The sequence below is a fragment of the Budorcas taxicolor genome, chromosome 11 (genome assembly GCF_023091745.1).
Source record: "Budorcas taxicolor isolate Tak-1 chromosome 11, Takin1.1, whole genome shotgun sequence".
NCBI classification, from domain to species: Eukaryota; Metazoa; Chordata; class Mammalia; order Artiodactyla; family Bovidae; genus Budorcas; species Budorcas taxicolor.
In genome coordinates, this window is record NC_068920.1 from 16041735 (window position 1) to 16065992 (window position 24258).

At 46.5% G+C, this 24258-nt stretch overlaps 1 protein-coding gene across 1 annotated transcript in view; it reads right to left on the reverse strand.

Moving 5' to 3' along the window:
* ADTRP (androgen dependent TFPI regulating protein) overlaps positions 1 to 21243 on the reverse strand; it is a 65656-nt gene extending 44413 nt beyond the window's left edge. The window contains exons 1-5 of the mRNA XM_052647467.1: positions 21232 to 21243; positions 20055 to 20240; positions 19529 to 19744; positions 5476 to 5610; positions 3824 to 3925 (exon numbers count right to left, since the gene is read on the reverse strand). Of these exons, the coding sequence (XP_052503427.1) occupies positions 3824 to 3925; positions 5476 to 5610; positions 19529 to 19744; positions 20055 to 20240; positions 21232 to 21243 (651 nt within the window). The remainder of the gene's footprint in view (positions 1 to 3823; positions 3926 to 5475; positions 5611 to 19528; positions 19745 to 20054; positions 20241 to 21231) is intronic.
* Positions 21244 to 24258: the final 3015 nt, after the last annotated feature.

Sequence of the window (24258 nt, forward strand, 5' to 3'; positions counted from 1 at the left end):
GAATGATGTAGGTTGATTTCCAGAGAAATAAGTTCCCCAGACACCCCAGGTTAGGATCTAACTGTTTTCTCAGTTACTGAGTCCTCCTCCTGCTGTTTAAATCTGTCTTTCCTGGTTCTATCTTTAGTAGTCTTTTAGATAATGCCTGAGGCATTAATGTTTTCCTGGCAAAACCTGGTGGAATACTTTGTTGTTTCTTTCCCTTCTTTCATGAAGACTGGAGAATGCTTGGCAATGAAACAGTTGGATCGATCTACTTTAAATAAGGCAGCCTGACCATGGTGGATGTAGACATTTCACTGATGTTGCTGTTTGGTTTGAATGTACAGCAAGGATAGAAAAACATCAATTAAAGATGATGATCAGCTTTGAATGGTCTTACTGTAGTGGCAAGTCTATGATGAACTAGAGGGGTTAGGCTGGAAGGAGACCAAAGACTTGAAACACAAAGGTTTTAGAACTACACTGTGTCAAAGGGGAGAGTGGTATTTCTTAATTTGACAAATATTACTCATAAAACCCAGGGCAGCACCGCTAATGGCAACAGGAAGAATATTCCAGAGCTAAGGAATAGCAAACGTAAATGCTGTTGTGAAATGAAAGACCCTTTCAGGAAAGCATAGCACTGGTTTTGTACAGCAGTAATTCTTATAGTGCGGGAAGAAAACAGAGGAACAATGCCGCTTCCTTTTAAGGCCAGGCCCAGCCCCACGTGGAGGCAACGAGACCAATGTCCGCTTTGACTACCCATCATCACTTTGGCTGCCACAGTGGTGGTTTCTGGGTATTTTTATTTACTCATTTGAGTTGTCATGCAAGGACACTGTTAAAATGTAGGAAGTGTTAACAAATTAACCCAGCAACAGTCATTTCTGTATTCTTTTGTACTAGTATTTAGAAAATTAACAGGGAGCATTCCTTGAGGCCACAGACCAGGAGACTTTAATACTGAGGACAGAAAATGTCCAGAGTAAGGGTCGCAGGTTGGGGGAAGAGGGATGAGAGGCAGTCATGAGCACATTGGATGTGGATCAGATATAAAAAGGAGCCTGGAATTTTGGGGATGACCCCACTGGGAGTACCCAACGCTGGTTTTGCTGACACCAACATTTTCACTAGAAATGGCTCTCTTGAGAGATTTTCCAATTAAATTAACAAAATCACAGAAGAGTCTGTGTCTAACCCAGGGCAGGGTGCCTTTTTTGCTCTCTTTTTCACTCTCATCCCACTTTTTGACCCTAGCCCTTTCACGTTAAAGGATTCGGGTTACCTGGTTGGCCAAAAGTCAAGGAGCAGGGTCCAAAGAAACCCCTAATTGTGAAGGTACACAACTATTTTATGTTCTGTGTTGTATAGTATCTGCCTTGCTAATTAACTGATGGATAGGATGTACATTATGAAGCTGTCTGCTTCCAAAAGTACCAAAAACCCATATGGCTGTTAAGCAAGCTCACACGTGCTGGGCATCACCATCACAACTATTTGGAAGAAACCTAACTTTACTTCCATGTGGGAAAATGGTACCCCAAAGAGGTAGGAAGCTTGCAATAGATGTAGGAAAACTACTAGCTGGGCTAACAAAACCTTGAAAAGGTATTTATTTGATACATGTATTTGGCTCCAGATAAAAGACACTTTCAATACTCTGCCTTTTTATTTCAGTAACGTCTAGCTCAGTCAGTTGTCTCAAATAGCTTCATTTTCTTAAGTAGTGCTTTGGCTTATTAGCAGGCAGATGGGGGTTTTGGATTTTTTTTAAGTGAGAATTCTCACTTTGCTACGTTAATCAAGCAAAGTGACATCCTTTTTGATTGCCTGGTGAATTATGAAACCAGATCGAACCGAAAGTTCTGCACTTACTGTAACATAAGGCAATGAAGAGTGAATCAGCCTTGGATTTAAATACTGTCCCACTTATGAGTTCAGTGGCCCCAGGTAAATCACTTAAATTTTCTGAGTATTTTTTAAATTTGGAAAAAAAATCAGGATTATAGTTGTTATTGAAAGAAAGTTGTGTGAATTAAATGGGCTCCTATTTGAGGAAAAGGCTTAACAGTGTGTGTGTGTGTGTGTGTGTGTGTGTGTGTGCGTGTGTGTGTGTGTGTGTGTGTGCATTCTCAGTCACGTCTTACTCTTTTCGACCCTATGGATTGTAGCCCACCAGGCTCCTCTGTCCATGGGATTGTCCAGGTACTAGAATGGGTTGCCATTTTCTCCTCTAGGGGATCTTCCTGACCCAGGGGCTGAACCCACATTTCCTGTGTCTCCCAGATTGGCAGGCTGATTCTTTACCACTGAGTCACCTGGGAAGCCCATGTAACATAGTGTAAGTGCCCTAAAATATTCAGAATATTCCCTATGTAAGGGTTTCAGATTAATGCTCATGGGAAGCTGGGAAGGTGAGGAGGTGATCTGACACAGAGAAGGTTGTAGGAGGGGTCTCTGAGAGGTGCGATTTATTTAATACACAGCTTTTTGTCCCGAACTCTAAATGAGATTGGAATTGTATACCTTAGTTAATAATTAGTATCTCACTGAGAACATATTTAAAGTGAAAGTATGTTTTTTTCCTAAGAGGCAGGCCACGTGGTAGAGCAGAGTTAGTGGACTGAGCCACTTTTCCAAACTGCTAATCATGTAAGTTTCGGACAGTGGAAAAGTTGAGGGTGTGAGAAAGCCTGTGGGCCCGAGGAGCCTTGACATACCCTGTGTTGTTCAGTCGCTCAGCCAAGTCTGGCTGCTTGTGACCCCAAGGACTGCAGCATGCCAGGTGCTTTGTCCTCCACTATCTTCCGGAGTTTGCTCAAATTCATGTCCATTGAGTCAGTAATGCTATCTAACCATCTCCTCCTCTGCTGACCCCTTCTCCTTTTGCCTTGACACGCTACTCCCTTGTGATTTCCCGGAGGTTTTTAAACATCATTTGCTTCACAGACTCTCGGACCTCCTTCTGAACTCCTGACTAATGTGGAAATGCATTTTGTAAATATTGAGAAGTGGAGCAAGCTCTCTGAACAATTGCTTTGTGCCCATGACTCAGACCTCCTCCTTCATCCCAGACCTGGGCAGTCCTGCTCCAGCTCTGCTTGTCCAGGCCACTGTCACTGGTATCCAGATACCATGACCTGAATAACTCAGAACAGGTCCTGTTTACTCTTCAGCTCCTCAAAAATAAATGCATGAATAAAAAAAATCAAACGGGAAACAGAATTATGCAGAACATTTGTGATAAATATTCCTGATCAGGTATCAACTAAGAAATTACTTCTGAGCTGTGACATATGCTTTGAACATTTGGGTGGTTTGATGGGTGTTTAAGTATAATCGACACGAATTACATATTAGTTTCAGGAGTACAACATAATGATCTGATGTTCGTATGTACTGGCAAATGTTTACCATGGTAAGTCTAGTTAACATTCAGGATGGATTAATTTTAAAGCTTGCTTGATTCACTTCCTAGCTAGGAATCTCATTGCATGCTATCAATATTTGCTGAAGTTGCTTCTCTTTCAGGACTGGAACCTCCAAGAAGTTGCCTGTCCTTTTGGTTTCATGTCTTTGCAATGACTTCATAAGCAACTTGGCAAAGAATTTTGCCTGGACATCCCGTCTGCTCTCAGTGACTCTGACTACAGCACCACTTTTTGTTCATTTCATATTCTCAGTGTGCTCTTTAAATAAACAGTGACAGGGTAGAGCCGGAGGAGTGAACAGGATGCTGGGGCTTGATGAGAAGCTTGGAAACATAAATAAGGCACTTGGAGTTCTCAGAACAGAGTCTATTGCTTTTCAGGATTCACTAAATTTGCCTTTTACTCACCATTGCATGATTCAACCACACTGGAAAGATGGTATCTAGGACCTTAGGGTAAATGAGTTCTCTATCGTAGAGAAAGATAATCCAGAATGAAAGAAATACAAACTGCAAAATAGAACAGAAAAATAACACCATTAGGTTTATTTTCAATCAGTGCTTCCTAAGATAGTCAAGAAGACATAGCAAAATAAAAATTGATACCAGCTTTAAAGATACATTCTTATATAGAATTATTAAATGAAGGAAAAAATTATTTATCATAGAATTACAATGCTCAGTCTCTGGGGACTTCAGAGAGTTAGGAATCACTTGTCACTGTGGCAAAGAGGATGTAGAGACACAGGATTTGCAGATCATTAAGTCATTTCATTTTAACCAATGACTTCTCTCTCCTCTAAGCTTCCCCGGAAGGGTTGAAAGCAGCCAAATGGAGTGGCTAAGCCTTACATGTGGCTTGCCCACACTCTAGGTAGGCGTGGCCAGGGGAAGCAGGAAGACTGGGGTCAGGGTTGGGGGGTGGTAGTGGGGAGGATAAGTGACAAGCCCCCAGGATAATCCACCAAGCTAGTTAACTGACAGTTGGATCTCTTTCTTGCTCAGAACTCTGGATTGATCTGCATCCTCTTGTACCCCTTGGCTATCTTTTCAAAGTCTCTGCCTTCCATGCTACAAAATCAATGCAGAGATGAAAAAAAAAAAAAAAAAACCATTAATCTTCTGATCGTCCTATCTTCTTAAATTCCAAAGGCTCAATTTCTAACTCTTAAAAAAAATGAATAAACTCCATTGTTAAGCAACTTGGCCTTTAGAAGATTTTGGGGGTGGAGGAGGTGTCCTGCAAAGTAAGATTGGAATGCCAGTACTTGCTCTGCTCTCTGAGAACTCACTAGTGCTTGGAGAGGTTCATGCTGGATTTAAGTTTAAAGTTTCAATACTGTAGGAAACAGGACAATGACAGGTGGAAGGAGATAGTAATTTTTTATTACAGGTCCTGCTGGGCCGTTGGTGTGCCTGGCTTCAGTTTGTTTTCATTCTAATTAATGAATGAAATCATAAGTGATGTTGTAGAAATGTGGACAGTAGCAGCTACAACTGCCCCTTGCATATGTCTTGCTTTTTCCCAATGTTCACTCATTCAACAAAAGGCATGAGGCCCCACCCAGTGTGGGCCCTACCCCAGGTATTTCAGACAGACTGTCTCTCTCCTCTCAAAATGTCAACTTTGAAAGGTTTCATACCTTTAAAAAAAAAATGGTTTCCACTTGCAAAAGTAACAAATGCTTATTGTTCAAGTGAAACCAGATGTATGAAAGGCAAGTTACTCATCTCCCTCTTTAGCACCCTCCATTCCCATCATCCTGATGGAACCAAGGTTATCTTGGATGTATATTGGTTAAGAAAGGTCCTTTAGACTTCCCTGCCAGACAATAATAAGGATCTCGTATCAAACAGTCACAAAGATACAAAAGCTAATGATAAAATCTTGGCAGTGATTTGTCTTATTTCCCCAAGACACTGGGCAGTGCAATGCAGTCCTCGGGCCATTTATGCAAATAAAGTTGCCAGGGATTACAGTAATGGGCTCTTGCTGCCTAGGAGAAGCGTTGGTCCGTATGACACGTGCCTTATATTACCTGCATATCTTTGTAACTTACTGTGGATACTGGAAAAGCCAGTGTGGTGAAAAGCAGGTCTCTGAAGGCCGTTATGAACTTAATGTCTTTTTCCCCTTTGGTTCTTTTCAGCACATCTTCCAGGCAGGCCACCCCGAAGAAAATGGCCTGCAAGAGCTAAATTCATTACAACAAATGAGCACATTCTCATTTCCTTTAATTAATACATTCTTCACTGAGGTGAAGCACCATCCCTCTGGGAGCAGGATTGATTTGAGAAGCAGGGGGCTGCTGGCTGTTCTGGTTGGGAGCCAACTGGAAGGCTGGTCTTTCAGCTCACTGGGCCCTGACCTTGCTCACTAAAACGGATTGTGTAAAGTTGTTTAGGGGATAATAATGTGTACAGTAGTTAGCGTAATGGACTTGAGTGAAAATGGAAACAGAATAGAGTCAGCTTAACAGGAGAATGTAACGAGATAGATGCCCTGGCTGCACAGAGGAAGGGAAAACCAAATAAACAGCACAAGGGCACAGCACCAGACTCAATGGTGGGTGTATTCTGGCTCCTTCCTAGGAAGAAAATAGCTTTAAATGTCTGGTGTTGCAATCTCATTAGAGAAGCCAGAATCAGGGTCAAGAGCACCATGAAGGAGCTCTGTGCTCCCCCGGGGGAGACCCCCACAACAGCATCTTGCTTGTCTGAGGAAGAAGCCAGTGCCCCCTCCCCACCTCATTAAGTGGGGGCTGATTCATGCGAATGTATGGCAAAACCACTACAATGTTGTAAAGTAATTAGCCTCCAATTAAAATAAATAAACTAAAAACAAAAAAAAAGAGAGGCAATCCAAAGGCTTTGCAGAGACTATCTGTCTGAGGGAGTGGTTTCAGTCCATGGGGATAGAGCGCTTGGTGGGCTCAGGTACATCTCTGAGTACCCTGAGGGTAAAACAGAAGCAGGTTGTTACAGAGCACCAGTTTGAGTGCCCTGCGTCATACTGAAAATTCCCACTGGCTATCTGTCTCACAGATGGCGGTGTATATGCTTCCGTTACTCTCTCTGTTCGTCTCACCCTCTCCTTCCTCCCCACTGCCTTCTCCGTAAGTCTGTTCTCCTCGCCTGTGAGGGGAAAGGTGGGAGGTGGGAGGGAGGTTCAAGAGGGAGGGGCCATATGTACAATGGCTACGGCTAATTCCTGCTGATATCTGGCAGTGAAAGTGAAAGTGTTAGTCGCTCAGCCGTCTGACTCCTTGCCGTCTACTCCGAGGGACTGTAGCCCACCAGGGTCCTCTGCCTGTGGGACCGTCCCAGCAAGAATACTGGAGTGGGTTGCCATTCCCTTCTTCAGGGCATCTTCCCCACCCAGGGATCAAACCTGAGTCTCCTGCATTGAAAGCAGATTCTTTACCGTTTGAGCAACCAGGGAAGCCCCCACCCCTGCCCCCGCCCCTGCCCCGATGTGTGACAGAAACAAAACTAATATTGTAAAGCAATTATCCTTCAATTAAAAATATTTTTTTTAAAAAAGAAGTAAGGCCATTTTCGAGGACATAGATCACAATCAGAGCAGACTCTGTCCATTCTCACAGTTTGCCACACACCCACAGCTTCTAAGAAGTGTCATGACAGTACAGACTAGGAGCTGGTTTTGAGTCATTGCCTCAGAATCCATCCTGTTCCTTGAGAGCTCTGATTGGTACGGAAGGAACAGCCTGGACTCTGCTCTGAGTCTGAGTCAGGCAAGTTCTGGTATCTGGGCAGTTGGACTAATTAATGATCAACCACGTCGGTGGCTAGAAAACAACCTCGGTGTCTGGAACCCCAGAAGACCTCTAGCCGAGCTGGCCTCCTGCCCCTCCTTGGGCAGCAGGGGTGAGCAGGAGAGGATGCTGGGGGAAGAGGGCAGGGACGCTCCCACCTGGGTCCTCAGACCTGCAACACCCCCACAGTCTGTTAGAAATGAGGTTGCTCAGCCCCTCCCCACCCCACCCCCAGCCTGCAGAATCAGAGACTCTGGGGATAGGGCCCAGGAATTTGTTTTCTAATAATCTCTTCAGGTGATCTTTGTAAAGGTTTAGTAGGTTCTAGAACCATGGGATTAGACACAAATTTATCATTTACAAATCTTACTGACTACTCAAAAGTATGATAGCTGTTTTGGGGGGGTAATAGTTGACTTTTATTGATTTCCTGTTTTATGCCAGGCACTGATCTAAGCGTTCAGTTTCTTGTAGCAACCCCCTGAGGTAAGCAGTATTATTCCTCTCTGCATCCCATTTTACAGATGAGAAAACTGAAGCTGAACAAACTTGCCTGAAGTCTCATGGTTGATAAATATCAAGGCCAGGAAACCCAGTTTGTTTTTCAAGCCGACTTTACAACCAACAAACATACAAACCATGTGTCGGTTGTCTAAGAGCAAAGACGAAAGCACTGTGGGAGCTCAGACCAGAGACCACTATCTCCAGGTGGGAGAATTAAAAATGACTTCAAAAAATGCCAAAGTCTGATTCTCAGCCCCCAAAGATTCTAATGTGATGTGTCTGGGGGTGCAACCTAGCTTCATGATGTTAAAACATTCTCTCCGGTGATTCAATCAGAGCAGCCAAGGTTGAGAATCACTTGTCTAGAGGAACTTGCTTTTGCAAACGCAGACCTGGCAGTCTCCAGGGAGGCGGGGCTGCCCAGAAGCAGAAAGTGAAGCTCCATGGTGGAATGAGGTCTCTGAAAAGACGACAGAGGGAGGACGAGAGAAGCGGACAGCCAAGGCTGAGGAAACGCTCTCCTCTAAGGGGCAGGAGGGGCCGCAAAGTAGCCGAGAATGACCAGATGGTAGAAATGCAGGAACATGCAAGAACCCCTCTCTGACCCTGAGCAAGGGTGGGTGTGCAGCAAAGCGTGGGAAGTCACTTCAGTCCAGTCCGACTTTTTGCAACGCTATGGGACCCCAGCCCACCAGGCTCCTCTGTCCATGAGATTCTCCAGGCAAGAATACTGGAGTGGGTTGCCATGCCCTCCTCCAGGGGATCTTCCCCACCCAGGGATCGAACCCATGTCTCTCTAAGTCTCCTGCATTGGCAAGCGAGTTCTTTACCACTAGCACCACCGTGGGCAATAGTTTTAAAGGCCAGGAAGAGGCTGCCACCACCCCGTACTTGTCGTTCACTCCTGCTGTTCGGCCCCTTCAGAGCTGCAGAACCGGGGGGCGGCCTCTGCCCGTGGAAGCTGGCCACGGGGCCTCGCCTTCCTTCCTCCCCAGCGGCCTTCAGCTCGGCACCCCCCCCCACCCCCCACCCCACCCCAAGGACAGCGCAGGCAGCTGCTGGAGCCAGGGAGGGCCGGCGGGGGCCTGGGCCCCGGTGCGGAGGCCTGCACCGTTCTGTCAACACGGCAATTCATCAGGCGCTGAGCGTCTGCCAGGCTTTCCCTCCTCGGGGAGAGCGGCCTCCGCCCAGCATGTGAAGTCCATGTGACCGCTTTCCGCAGCGGGACCTTCCTCGTGTCATCCCACGTCAGGCGCGTCCTGCCTTTCTCTTGCCTTTTCCCAATCGCGGAACGTGGAAACTGGGCTCTCACCCGCTCTTAGAGCCTCCGGGGCTTCTCCTTCTCCTACACAACTTGAGTCCACGCCACAAACCCGCCAACCCCGTCTCCCCTCTCCCCTCAGCTCGCAGGCGGAGGCTGCCTTGGAGAGATGCCCAATGTGGAGGTGAGGCAGCCTTGTCTCTGCTGATCTGCACCCGCAGGGCCGCGCCACCGTCTACGTCAACAAGGAGTCTCTACCGGGCCCTTGCGGAGGAGCCCAGGAGGCCGGTGATAGGGGGTTGCCAAGAGAAATAAATAAGGGAGAATGAGGGCTTGAGGGTTTCCCAGGTAGCCCTAAAGGTAAAGAAAATGAAAGGTGCTCAGTCGTGTCTGACTCTTTGAGACCCCATGGACTATAATAGTCCATGGAATTCTCCAGGCCAGATCCTGGAGTGGGTAGCCTTTCCCTTCTCTGGGGGATCTTCCCGACCCAGGAATCGAATCCAGGTCTCCCGCAATGCAGGTGATTCTTTATCAACTGAACTATCAGGGAAGCCCTCAAAGGTAAAGAACCCGCCTGCTAATGCATGAGAGGTGCGGGTTTGATCCCTGAGTCAGGAAGATCCCCTGGAGGCGGGCATCACTACCCTCTCCAGTATTCTAGCCAGGAGAATCCCATGGACAGAGGAGCTGGTGGGCTACAGTCCATGGGGCCACACAGGCAGACCGGACTGAAGCGGCTGAGCATGCACACAGGGCCTAGAGGATGCTCACAGCTGAGCTGGGAGCTAGGAGAGGGAGGCTTCACGCAGGGCCTCGACGCCAGGTTTGAATCAGCTCACCAAAAGGACACTGGTCTGCTCATTCTCTAAGGACAATACACTGGAATGTTGAGAAGACACTCACAGAAGGAATAGTCAAGGGGGAACACGGCAGCTGTTACGGACTGAATGGTACCCACTCCCCTGCCCAAATTCACATGTTAAAGTTATAACCCTGAGTACCTCAGAAAGGGGTTGTGTTTGGACGCAGGGCCTTTAAAGAGCTGATGAAGTTAAAATGAGGACGGTAGGGTGGACCCTAGCCCACTAGGACCGGAGTCCTTATAAGAAGAGGAGATAAGGACACAGAGCCACACGGAGGGTAGATCACGTGAAGACAGGGAGACTCAGCCATCTGCAAGCCAAGGAGAGAGGCTTGCAGAAGCAACCCCGCTTCCTTGGTCGTGGACCTCTGGCCTCCAGAACTCTGAGGAAATTTCTGCTGTTCAAGTCCCCTAGCCTGTGGTGAGCTGTTATAGCGGCAAATTAATACAGTGGCATTAAAAGAAGATAGAACAACTGGCCACCTTTTATGGCTCTTACAACAAAACTACTGTTGTTTACATTCCTCAACTATTTTGGCTGCTCAGAAAAGCAGAGCTGATGGTATCTTCTCAGTCAGGGTTTACTTCAGAGTTGCTGCCCTCTGATTTATCTTTTCGTCCCTAATTCCGTTGGTTTTTTGGTGCCTTCTTCTGAAATGCTGCTGATCTAAGTTTGTTCGCAGTCTTCCGTTTTTATTGCTAGCTGACAAACTTACCACCTGGGAGAGCTTAATTTACATTTTTTTTATAACTAGTGCAATTTAAGAAACCAGAGCTAAAGGATATTCAGTTTTTACATTTGTACGTCTTCACAAGATTCACAAAAATCTTGAGAACACAGAAGCTTATTAACCTTTCTAAGCCATCAAGTTTATTTTCCTTGCTTTAAGCCAGAACCCTATTAACCTATCCCAGGAAATGAGAATTGCTTCATTTAAAAATAATTCCACAGAGGGAGATTCCACAAGTTTCCTGAGCAAGACGTTACAGCTCTGATTGAATGAGTCAAGTAATACAACGCCCAGCTCAGCTCTCCGTGCCTGACTCAGACAGGCTGGGACTTTCTCAGGTCTCGCCTTCAGAATGATGCACACTTGCAGTGGAGATTAATCCAGAATAAAGCAGCAATTGGGGACTAGTTGTAAGAAGTTTTATTAATATATAACTGTGGTGGTCAGGGTGGTGGGGCTTGGGGCAAGTAGAGGAAGGCTTTGCCAAATGGATCTGAATTGGGGCTTTCCTGGAGATCCAGTGGTGAATTAAGAACACTGAGGGACAGATTGGAAGGAAGATATATTTGTCAGAGTACTTGGCCCATGTTGTGCAGCTGGTCACAGCAGGCTTCCGTGTAGGGGCAGCATGGCCATGGGGTAAACTGTCTTACCAGTGGGATGGGCTTCTCTAGAAAGTCACTCTTACTGGTGGGAGTTATGTTTTAATCATTTGTTTGTGTAGCCAACATTCACAGAATGTCTGTTAGGTGCCAGAAATTAGACATGATACAGACCAGGGCAAGCTCTATGTTAATATGTCTTTATTAGGAAGAAGAAGAAAGAGGCAGCGGCGGAGGAACCTTTTCTGTACACTGACTCACATTTTGTGGGTCAGGTTTCTCGAGAAACAGTATCTGAGATGCTGAGGGCTACCTGCCGAGCGTTCAAAGAGAAGGGCTCAAGAGGGAGGGAGTCAGGAGAACCGGAAGGGCGGCTCAGCTGCGTGCCATCAGCTGCTCTCGCACTCCAGGAAGGGGCTCTGGAGCTCACCCTGCCTTCAGAGTTGTCCTGGAGCCCAGCCTCTGGAGCCCAGGTCCGCCGGTCACTGGCCTTAAGCCCTGGTCCTGGTGGCTCCCTTCTGCTGAGGATAGCTGTGGGACAGGCGCTCGCCTGTGAGGCATCAGCAGTCAACCCTCCTCCCAGGAGCTGGGGATTGAGTACCTTGAGGCTGGGAAGGGTGGGAGTCCGTTCGCCACACCACACAGCCACTATGCATGAGGCACAGAGAAGGTAGGTAACTCACTCAGGAGCACACAGCAAGTGAGGGGCACCCAGGAAGCTAGGCCTTCCTTCAGCCCCTAGTCTTTATACTGTGCAGAGTGAACCTACCAAAAGGCTGTCGTGGTTACTCAATAAATTGCAGTTCTTTTATTTGGGTGCCAGTGGGGACTCTCTCCTCCTATCAGCCCACATTCTTTCCACGCTCTTGCGAACAGTGATCGCAAGTGTTTTTGTGGAATAGACAGTTAAGTGTATTTCTGACTCTGTTTGAGCGTGAGAGTGAATATATTAGACTGATGATGGAAATCAGGGGTTGGTCCCAAGTATGGAAGTGGACTCTGGATACTGTAAATGAATCCCTGTCTTCTCACTGTTCGTGGGCTACCTTGGACTTTGGACGATGAAATGTCCCCAAGCATCTCTCTTCCCCTGGCCCTGCTCTGCCATCTCCAAGGACCTATGCGTTGGAGTTGCTGTTGTCATCCTGAGAGCTTGAAAGCGAAAGTGAAAGTAGCTTAGTTGTTGTCTGACTCTTTGTGACCCCATGGACTGTAGCCCACCAGGCTCCTCTGTCCATGGGATTCTCCAGGCAAGAATCCTGGAGTGGGTTTGCTATTTCCTCCTCCAAAGGATCTTCCTGACCCAGGGATCAAACCTGGGTCTCCTGAATTGGCAGGCAGATTCTTTACCATCTGAGCCACCAGGGAAGCCAAAGAGCCAGAGAGCTTGGTGATACTCAAGTCAGAGCTGCCTGACTTGGGCAATTTTATATGAAGAGCGGAGGGAAACGTCAGTGCCTCTGTCGGTGAAGTGGGGTGTGGGAAACAGGAAGGGCCTCGCCCAGAATCTCCCCTGGAGATCCCAGTTATGAGGCGCCACCTCCAACCACATTTCAGAAGGAAGTTGATTTTTCAAAAGAGGAAAATCCAGCAAACTGTATGAATTCTGCAAGCCAATTTAAACTGTAGCTGAAAATTCCCTCTATCTCCTCTCCCCAGCTTGCATTCCCTGCGGAATCCAGGACCGCCCCTGGATGGAAGTGGAGCGGACACAGCAGAGAGAACGTAACGTTTGCGGAAGATCCGGGCTCTGGAAGCCTAGCCAACATGAGCACCCGGAGGGTGTCCGACAGCACTGCCTGGTCTCCACGCCCACCTTGTGGGGGCTTTCCCATTCGGTGGGATTCACTGCCCTCTACTTGAGCCTGCAGGCTCTCCCCTAGGGTGCCCCCGGCCCCCGATCCCCTTGAGCATCCACTGGGCATCTGTTATGTAGATAAAGCAGTGCCTCCACTGGGGGGCTCTGCCAGCTGGGGAGCTGGAGCACGAAGCCCAAGGAGGCAGATAGTTGAGCAGTGGGGCAGATGGCTGATCCTTGCCTGAATCCATGACCCACCACCCATGGTGCTCAGGGAGGGGACTGATGTCCCACAAAATCCCCTCCCCTCGGCCCCACTCCTGTTCTAGCTGAGATGGCTAGAAACTCACCAGCACTCTCCCACCTTCTCATTCCACTGTTTACTGCTTAACACCATTCTGGGCGCGTCCCTTGTCCCTCACAGTCTGTGGTTAAGCACTATTTTTATTTCTGTCTGACAGATTTGGAAGTAAGAGACAAAGACATACCCAGCCCGGGGTCAGGAGTGGTAGAACTGAGGAGCCACCCACAGAACCCATGCTCCTAGAGCCCATGGTGATAACGCTAGGCTACGCTGCCTTCCCTCTCCACAGAGAATTGGCTGCCTCTTCCCTGGGTCAGTTTACTCCCTCGGAGACTCACATCTCTCCTCTCCTTCTTCTACTCTCCTTAGGCACCAGGCAGGAATCGGTCAGGGTGACCAGTTCTTTGTGAAATTCCCACAAATCACCTCACACCCCAGGCATCAATCCTTTGAATCCCTTGATGTGGCCTCAGAAAGAAATGGGACACTCTTAGAATGCTGACTTGTATTAAGTCAGACTTTGTTCTCAGGGTCCATAATGGATATTCAGCCCACTAGAAATTAAGACTGTCTAAAGAAGTACAGGCATGCTAAGTCACTTGAGTCGTGTCTGACCCTTTGCGACCCCATGGACTGTAGCCCACCAGGATCCTCTGTCCATAGGATTCTCCAGGCAAGAATACTGAAGTCAGTTGTCATGCCTTCCTCCAGGGGATCTTTCTGACCCAGGGATCGAACCCACATCTCTCATGTCTCCTGAATTGGCAGGCAGTTCTTTACCACTAAGAAGCCACCTGGGAAGCCCCATTTAAAGGGGAGGGGTGTAAATTTCCTGGAAGCAGGATGGGGTACTGACCAGTAAATTTACGTAAAATAAATCCAAGAGTGTTATAGTAAGTTATGAGACCTCCGTGACTTTATAAATGCAACCATTAGTTAATTAGCCATTTGCTAACACTAATCATTAGGAAACACAATCCTTTAAGACCTCAAGAGCTACAAATTTTAAGGCCCAGTATTTCACGTGAAGTCACATGTTTGAAGTCTGACCTTAAATTAATCCTCTAAAACATATTCAACCCATCTTTAACAATTGGAAAATGCTTCATTAAGTCACTCTTTCAAGATGACACCTAACAAAAAGGAAACAGCCACAGGTAAGCCCCTCTCTGCCCATTTGAAGGGCCTGAAGCTGTCCGAAGAGACTGTACTGCTCAGGAATGCAGAAAAGTCTGCGGTCAAGTCCAGTCCATATACGATCGTGAACGTGAACGTAAAGTCGCTCAGTCGTGTCCGACTCTTTGCAACCCCATGGACTGTAGCCTACCGAGCTCCTCTGTCCATGGGATTTTCCAGGCAATAGTACTGGAGTGGATTGCCATTTCCTAGACACCAAGTTTTTTTTACGGGATAATCTGTGCCCATCACTGTAGCAAATACAATGTAGACTCGTAGAACGTTAGGGCTGGTGAAGACTTCAGAGATTAAACTCTTGTTCTAGAGCTATTTACAAATGGATTGAAATGTTAAGAATCACACGTGGGTGGAGACGTGCAAACAATACATAAATAAGCAGAGACTAACAGATGCTGGAAAAACTCAGGGAAAGGGAAAAACAAATCTGGGAAAAACAAAGTGGCTCAGCAGAGATTTTTAAGGAAGATCTGAGATTTCTTTCAGGTGGTCTGGGAAAACAGCAACGTGGTGGAGAAGCAGGGGGGCCTTTCATTCACGGATGGTGTGACTGGATAGAGCAGTGACCACGGAAACCCTGGGGACCAACGCTGGAGAAGACACAGGGCTTCCTGGAGAAGGGACCAGACTTACTGGGGAGGGGAGCGCCAGAACGAGAGTGAAGTAGGCAGGTGAGCTCCTAGATCAGGACTTTCGATTGGTCCTGTGAGGTAGGAGGGAGCCACTCTAGTTTCTTGAATAGCTGACCAAACTTCTCAATCAGGCTCACGATGTTTGAAACAAAATAAATCCAAAACCATTTGTTGGGAAGATTAATCTGAAATCTGAGTGATGGGTGGTTGCGCTGATAGTGAGAGGACAGTGAAGAGATGATCTAGTCATCTAGGTACCAACTAATAATGAGAGAGGCGGTACGACTCGGGAAGAAGGGGAGAACCTAGCAAGAGGGAAAACAGGACTTGGTGGCTCATTACTCATATGTGGCTCATACATGAAGTCACATATTTGAAATCTGACCTTAAATGAATCCTCTAAAAACATTTTTAACCCATCTTTATCAATTGGAAAATGCTTCATTAAGTCTCTTTCAAGATGACACCTAACAAAAAGGAAACATCCACAGGTAAGCCCCTCTCTGCCCATTTCAAAGGGCCCGAAGATGTCCAAAGAGTCTATATTGCTCAGGAATGCAGAAAAGTCTTCCTTTTGTTACTCAGGGAATTAGCACTAGGAAATGTACGAAGATCATGGCATCCAGTCCCATCACTTCATGGGAAATAGATGGGGAAACAGTGGAAACAGTGTCAGACTTTATTTTTTCGGGCCCCAAAATCACTGCAGATGGTGACTGCAGCCATGAAATTAAAAGACGCTTACTCCTTGGAAAAGTTATGACCAACAAAAGCAGAGAAATTACTTTGCCGACTAAGGTCCGTCTAGTCAAGGCTATGGTTTTTCCTGTGGTCACGTATGGATGTGAGAGTTGGACTGTGAAGAAGGCTGAGTGCCGAAGAACTGATGCTTTTGAACTGTGGTGTTGGAGAAGACTCTTGAGAGTCCCTTGGAATGCAAGGAGATCCAACCAGTCCATTCTGAAGGAGATCAGCCCTGGGATTTCTTTGGAAGGAATGATGCTAAAGCTGAAACTCCAGTACTTTGGCCACCTCATGTGAAGAGTTGACTCATTGGAAAAGACTCTGATGCTGGGAGGGATTGGGGGCAGGAGGAGAAGGGGACGACAGAGGATGAGATGGCTGGATGGCATCACTGACTCGATGGACGTGAATCTGAGTGAACTCCGGGAGTTGGTGATGGACAGGGAGGCCTGGTGTGCTGCAATTCATGGGGCTGCAAAGAGTCGGACACGACTGAGTGACTGAACTGAACTGAACTAAACTGAACTGAATGTGTCTTCGACAGATGAGTGTCTTTCTCCTTTCTTGGAAATGTGATGGCTCTGGGACATGTAACTGAGCTAGAAGTCAGTAAGCTGGTTTGAGGGAGTAGGTGATGAGTCCACTCTTAGCCACGCTTATAGTGAAAGCTGAGCGCTGAAGAATTGATGCTTTTGAACTGTGGTGTTGGAGAAAACTCTTGAGAGTCCCTTGGACTGCAAGGAGATACAACCAGTCCATCCTAAAGGAAATCAGTCCTGAATGTTCATTGGAAGGACTGGTGTTGAAGCTGAAACTCCAATACTTTGCCCACCTGATGCAAAGAGCTGACTCATTTGAAAAGCCCCTGATGCCAGCAAAGATTGAAGGCAGGAGGAGAAGGGGATGACAGAGGATGAGGTAGTTGGATGGCATCACCGACTCAATGGACATGAGTTTGAGTAAGCTCCGGGTGTTGGTGATGGACAGGGAGGCCTGGTGTGCTGCAGTACAATGGGGTTGCAAAGAGTTGGTCACGACCGAGTGACTGAACTGAACTGAGAGTGACATAGGACAGCCATACTAGAATTTAGATTTGATTAGATCATCAGTCCTGGCTGACGCTGCTCCTTTTACATTGACCCTCCTTAATATAAAGCAAAAAGATACAGAAAGGTGAGACTTTTGCTGTATTATTCTAATTCTACAAAATCATTTTTTGTTATTGTTTTCTGTTTATTTGTTTTCATAAAATTCTATGATTGAAACAGGCAGTCACCTTGATATTTTTCAAGCATGGTAGAGCTGTACTCAGGCTTCCCAGGTGGCACTAGGGGTAAAGAACCTGCCCGCAATGCAGTAGACAAGGGTTTGATCCCTGGGTCGGGAAGATCCCCTGGATGGGGGCATGGCAACCCACTCCGGTATTCTTGCCCGGAGAATCCCATGGACAGAGGAGCCTGGGGGCTACAGTCCATAGGTTGGCAAAGAGTTGGACATGACTGAATCGACTTAGCATGCTCAGAGCTCAAATCTCAAATTTCAGGTCCCAAAGTCAGATAACCAGTGAGGAGGAAGCTGAAATTCCAGGCCTCTGTGAACTGAGTTTTCTGAATTTCCTCTCCTTAGCATTACAGAGAGTCATTTTTCTTTTCCTTACCATGCATTACGTCTGCCTGGATTATGATGCCAAAGAATTGGAATCAAATACTTTATATTGCACCCTACATTTAGGTTAAAAATTCCAAAACTTAAATTAGCATCCCCAAAGGATACAGCATTCTTAGCTTTTAACTCTAAAAATAATGTTACATATTCCCCAAATGTTTTTTAGAAATCTATTTTTCCCCCGTTCACTTATACTTCATCATTTCATTCATCCCATTATGGTCAGCTGGGCTAGGAAGAGAAGCAAGGAGCAAGCGATGTGATTGGTTTGTGGACAGTTGAAAATGTGCATTTGCCATTTGGTTGGGTGATTTGTCCTTTAAGATGGAGCCTGAGCCTATAAAAAAATTGAAGTGGGATCTGAACGTGGCAAAATGTATTTGCTTTTCTTAGATAAATCTGTTAGTCTGGGTGTGCTGTAAAATGGCATTATTCCTCCACTGGAAATTGCACTTCCTACGCAACATACGCCACTCTGCCTTCCCTCACAGACTTCCCCAAGCAAAGTTCAAAATCTCTTCTGCATATGTTGTCAATGTCATCAGGAAACCATGAAACCATGACTTTAGTTCCTCGTTTAGGCTCATCTGAGAAGCACTTCAAGGTAAGATTCTTTTTTTTACCCCTGAGAAGGAAGGATTTATTACCTGCAGCAAGTAAGGAGAACACTTGGGGATCTCTCCTCAAGTAGTGTCTCCCCAAATAGCAAAACTGGGGAAGGTTTAAGCTAAGGGAACCTGCATATTCATGAGGGGGCTTGAGCAGAGGAGAAATAAACATCCAATTGGGGCAAGGACTTGTGGACACAGCAGGGGAAGGAGCGGGCGGGACGAATTGAGAGAGTAGCATTGAAACATGGACATCACCAGTTGACAAAAGGATAGCTAGTGGGAAGCTGCTGTGTAACACAGGGAGCTCAGCCCGGAGCTCTGTGATGGCCTAGAGGGGTGATACGGGGGAAGTGGGAGGCAGGTTCAAGAGGGAAGGGATATATGTATACATATATCTGATTCCAGAGACATGGCATCTGGTCCCATCACTTCATGGCAAATAGATGGGGAAACAGTGGAAACAGTGGCAGACTATTTTTTCGGGCTCCAAAATCACTGCAGATGGTGACTGCACCATGAAATAAAAAGACGCTTACTCCTTGGAAGAAAAGTTATGACCAATCTAGACAGCATGTTAAAAAGCAGAGACATTACTTTGCCAACAAAGGTCTGTCTAGTCAAAGCTATGGTTTTTCCAGTAGTCATGTATGGATGTGAGAGTTGGACTATAAAGAAAGCTGAGCGCCGAAGAATTGATGCTTTTGAACTGTGGTGTTGGAGAAGACTCTTGAGAGTCCCTTGTATTGCAAGGAGATCCAACCAGTCCATCCTGAAGGAGATCAGTCCTGAATGTTCATTGGAAGGACCGATGTTGAAGCTGAAATACCAATATTCTGGCCACTTGATGTGAAGAGCTGACTCATAGGAAAGGACCCTGATACTGGGAAAGATTGAAGGTGGGAGGAGAAGGGAACAACAGAGGATGAGATGGCTGGATGGCATCACCGACTCAATGGACATGAGTTTGAGTAAACTCTGGAAGTTGGTGATGGACAGGGAGTCCTGGAGTGCTGCAGTCCATGGGGTCACAAAGAGTTGGGCACGACTGAGTGACTGAACTGACTCACTGACTAATATCTGATTCCAGCTGTAGTATGGCAGAACCCAACACAACATTGTAAAACAATTATCTTCCAGTTAAACTTTTTAAGAAAGTAACAATTTTTAATAATTTTTTTTAAAGAGATAAGATTCTTTTAAAAATAACTTTTAAAAGTGTTTCACAATTAGTCAACACAAGAGGTAACTATGGATAACTCCCAAAGTGGGTTTCTCAGAGCAAATTGCCAAATAAAAGAGAATGTCCAAACTCACAAACTATGAAGAAGAAAGATAATGGAATTTTGGACTGGATGAAATCAAAGGGTGTTAACGTTTAAGGCACTGATATTAGAAACAAATAGCTTGCTTCCTGATGCGTACTTACCAGATTAAGCAATGTTAGGTACTTCCATTTTCCCCCATTTTGAAAGATTAGGGATATCCGCGGATCCTCTCCTTCTGGTGAGATATAAAAGTTGAGGAAGATATACCAGCTCAAGACAAACAAGTGGTATACACACGTAGACGTCCTCGTCGTGGCTAGGTCTAAGCAGAGAGCTGTGAGCAGCTTCCTTCCAAAGTGCTTGTAACAGCTGAAGTCCTAGGGCAGGCGGGAGACGGAGCGCTGTAAAACACACCCCTCTGAGACTGACAACTCCAACACAGCTGGGAAGCTCTGCTTGTGCATGTCAGTATTTAGGCTTTGAAGAGGGCAGGGAGCCATGCAAGAAGTGCCCTTTGCACTATTTGGCTAGGGTGGGGCATGATTCAACGACCTCATCGGTAAGTCAAGTCTAGTGAAATACCCTCACGGCCAAATATTCTCTTTTCTACCCTTTCCTTTGGGGAAAGGAAAGTGTGAGAAAGTTGCCGTAATATATCCTGAGAGAATGAGAATGAGGTTGGCAAACCTGCTGGAAGAGATTGTGGGTACGTTTAGCACACAGACGGGAGTAACTAGAAATGGGAATGGTGTTATAATCTTGCTCTGAAGGTCTCTGAGGCCCTCTGAAATCTGAAATAACCTTTGATCCTCTATCGATCAGCCCCAGGGTTTTAGCTGCCCCTCCCCACTCCCACAGATTTTTATCTGTATCCTAGAAAACCAAGAGTTACTGAGAGCTGTCCCACACACTCTATTTGCATAGGGATTTCTATTCCCTGGGAGGGAAGAAGTACAGCAAGAGGTCTGTAGCCAGAGAACAGGAAGAGACATGTGGCCCTAACCCCAACAAACCTGAGTTCGGACACCACTGGAAGGGAATGAGGGTCTCTGCATTGTCTTGGAGTGGACAAGAATATGCTCAGGCTGGGCAAAGTTTTCAGAACTGGGCCCTGCCACAGGCCCGAAGGAGAGGACCTCAGAGAGGTCTGGAAGTGTCTATGTTGTGACATCACCAGCTCGTTTCCCCCGGGCAACTGGCTCCGAGGGTTCTGAGCAGATCCCTAAAGGAAGTGCCCCTGGTGCAGTTAGTAAGTCTGGAGTGGGCGGTGCTCGGTGATTTAATCAGAGCTCACAGAAACTAGGGGAAAGAATAGCAGGCACTGGATCCCAAACATCAGGTGCTAAGCACGAGGGAAGAGCAAGCCTGAGCCAACAGTATAGGGTCTGCGTTGGAACCATTCTCAAAGGAAAGGGTAGTCTGGGAAATGAGAAATATAAAATCCCACACACAGGTCCACAGCCTAAGTTAACACTGAATATAATAATATTGCCTAATATAGTACTTACCATGTGGGAGGTATTGTTCCAAGTGCTTTGTGCAACATTCTAAACACTGCTATGAAGTATGTTCTGTTGTAACCCTCACTTTCAGATGAGGAAATTGAAGCCCGAGCTGAATACATTCAACAGAAACTAAGAGGCAGGTTGAGTTGCAGTCTGAACCCTAAACAGAGTGAAGTGAAAGTCGCTCAGTTGTGTCCAAGTCTGCGACCCCATGGACGGTAGGTAGCCCACCAGGCTCCTCTGTCCGTGGGGATTCTCCAGGCCAGAATACTGGAATGAGTAGCCGTTCCCTTCTCTGGGGAATCTTCCCAATCCAGGTATCGAACCCAAGTCTCCCGCATGGCAGGTGGATTCTTTACCCTCCGAGCCATCATGCCTGACCACAAAGGAACCATACTTGCTCTGTACACCCTCAGACGCCCTTTGCAATATTTCTCCAGTTTCTGTTAAGCCCGCTCTAATCCTCTACTTCTTCCATCAGAAAATTTTCTCAGGAAAGGATCAGATACATCTTAAAACTCGGTGCTCATGCGGATGCCTGTGCTATGTCCCCCAGGGTGGATTCCTAGTAAGCATCATCATAGATTGAGGGACTTTTATCTCTTTATACAAAATCTCAAACACAGGTCTGCAGATGGGTAAGGATTTGAGGAAATATTGGGAAAGGAAAGGAGATAAAGGCCTCAGTCTCCCTGGCGTTTCCCAGGGAGCTGGTCCAGCCCTTTGTCCATCTCACACTATGTATTGACCACAGTGATTTTGCCACCATCTTGGTCTCTACCACTGCTTTCTAGCTTATGACCAAAATTTTATACTTCTAGTCCCAACCCTCTACCCATCCCCATCAAGCTTCAAACATATCTTCAGCTACATGTTGGACATTCCCTCAATTAGTTAGATGCACCCCAAACTCAAGATGTATAAGATCAACTCACTACCTTACCCCACACCTGACTATTCCCTCCCTTCTCTGTGCGTATGGACCCATTTCCTTCCTGAGAGTCCTCCTTGTTTCCTCCCTCTCAAGATGCCAAGTTCATCTCCCCAGTCCAGCTCGAGTCAGGCCTCTTCTTTCCATTTCTCCTACAGCTACCCTAGTGCAGTCTTCTTCATCTCTTTCCAGTACTGCAGTAACTCTCTTCTAACTGGTTTTCCTAATTCTAGTCTCATCCCCCAACTGTGTTCTTCACATGGTCACGGAGTGATTCAACCTAAAATGCCAACCTTCAACATCTTTCTCTTTCCCCAACTCAGGTCCCTTTACTGTGTCGGTATCATTAATAGAATAATATCCAAGTCCCATAACTTGATGAAGTGGCCCCTCTCACCTAGCTTTGATGCTCTTTCCTGCCTCACTCTTGTCTCATACTTAATGCTCCTCTGACAACCCAAATTGGCAGAGTTTCCAATCACACCAGCTATGTCACGTCCTGTGCCCTTCCCCTTACTGTTTCTTCTCCCTGGTGGCCTCCTTCCAACATGTCTTTGACTTGGTATCCCATAACCATTTACTAATACAGCTCAGCAGTTTCCGTCTCTTAGAACCCTTAGCTGAACCTCTCCCCAACCAGGCCATGTTGAATAGCCACTTCCAGTCTTCCTTAATACCCTGTGCATCTCTGCAAATTGCATGATGGCTAGTGTCTCAGTGCTGTAACAAAGATACCGCAGACTGAGTGGCTTATCAACAACAGAAACTTATTTATCTCAGTTTTGGAGGCTAGGAAGTCCAAGGCCAAGGTGCCGGTAGATCCTGTCTGGTGAGAGCTTGCTTCCCAGACAGTCACATTGCTGCACATGTGGGAAGGGGCCAGCATCTCTCTGGGGCATCGTTTGTAGTGACCCTAGCCCCATCACCAGTGCTCCAGCCTCATGACGTAATCATCTTCATAAGGTGATATCTCCCTATACCATCGCTTTGGGGGTAAGATTTCAACTCATGAATTTTGGAGAAACACAGTCGATAACAATTAGGAATTTATCTTTTTTTGTGTTCCATTATCTCTCAAACACATACAGGTGGTGTGTTTTGATTCCTAGAGCTTAGCATAGTGTTAAGCACACAATGCTGCTGCTGCTGCTAAGTTGCTTCAGTCGTGTCCGACTCTGTGTGACCCCAGAGACGGCAGCCCACTAGGCTCCCCCGTCCCTGGGATTCTCCAGGCAAGAACACTGGAGTGGGTTGTCATTTCCTTCTCCAAAGCATGAAAGTGAAAGTGAAGTCGCTCAGTCATGTCCGATCCTCAGCAACCCCATGGACTACAGCCTTCCAGGTTCCTCTGTCCATGGGATATTCCAGGCAAGAGTACTGGAGTGGGGTGCCATTGCCTTCTCCAAGCACACAATAAGAACTTAATAAATATCTGTTGAATAAATGAATATGTGCATACCAGGTGCGCTTGTCTAATGAATTCTGCAGGCCAGAATACTGAAGTGGGTAGCCTTTCCCTTCTCCAGGGATCGTCCCAATCCAGGGATCGAACCAATCCAGGGATCGAACCCAGGTCTCCAGCATTGCAGGTGGATTCTTTACCAGCTGAGCCACAAGGGAAGCCCCTTGTCTATTGAACTTTACTATAAAGCTGTTTCATTCATTAAATACCTACTATATTAAAAATGTTCAGCTGCTGGCTTCTGGGGAGGGGGTAAAATACTACAATGAGTAAGACATAGGCTAATCCCTGTAGGAACTCACAGTCAAGTGGCAGAGACAGATATATAAACAAAAAATTATAGCATGATGTGATAAGTACTGTAACAGAGGCAGGCATAGCGTACTAATGGAGCCTAAATTAGCCTGCAAATTATTCTGTCATTCTAAATATACAGAAGACGGAGTTAAAGATGAATGCATTGACTAAAGCAGGGGAGATTCTGGAGGTTGTGCAGGAGAAAGCAAGAATGAATGTAATCTCCCTGAAGAAAGTTGTTATGGCCACCAACACAGGGAACAGTTTTGTCTGACAGAAATGATAACCCATTCCTAGGCCAGTCACAGAATGACGAAGTGCAAAGGTCAGGGGCTCAAACATGGGCTTGCGTCTACTGCGTGACCTTGAGCTGGTCAGACATTGGCTTCCACTGGGGTGTTAGTTAATTCCCTCAAGTAAGAGATGGTGATTGTCTCGCTTCCTAAAACCGGGATGTCTGCTGGGCTAAAGGAGTAGTTGAAGAGGGCTAGCCTCCAAAGAGACTGGAGGGAAGCCCCATGCCCCCACAGATGCACACCCACTCCCAGGCATGCCATAGAGCCAATCACAGAGGAAGGGTTAGTGGAAGACCCTTCACAGTGATGGCCGCAGGTAGCACAATGGTGAGAGGGAATTAAGGGCTGTGGAGCTCAGAATTCTTGAGGTTATGGCGAAAAGGCTGAAGGATTATGGTTT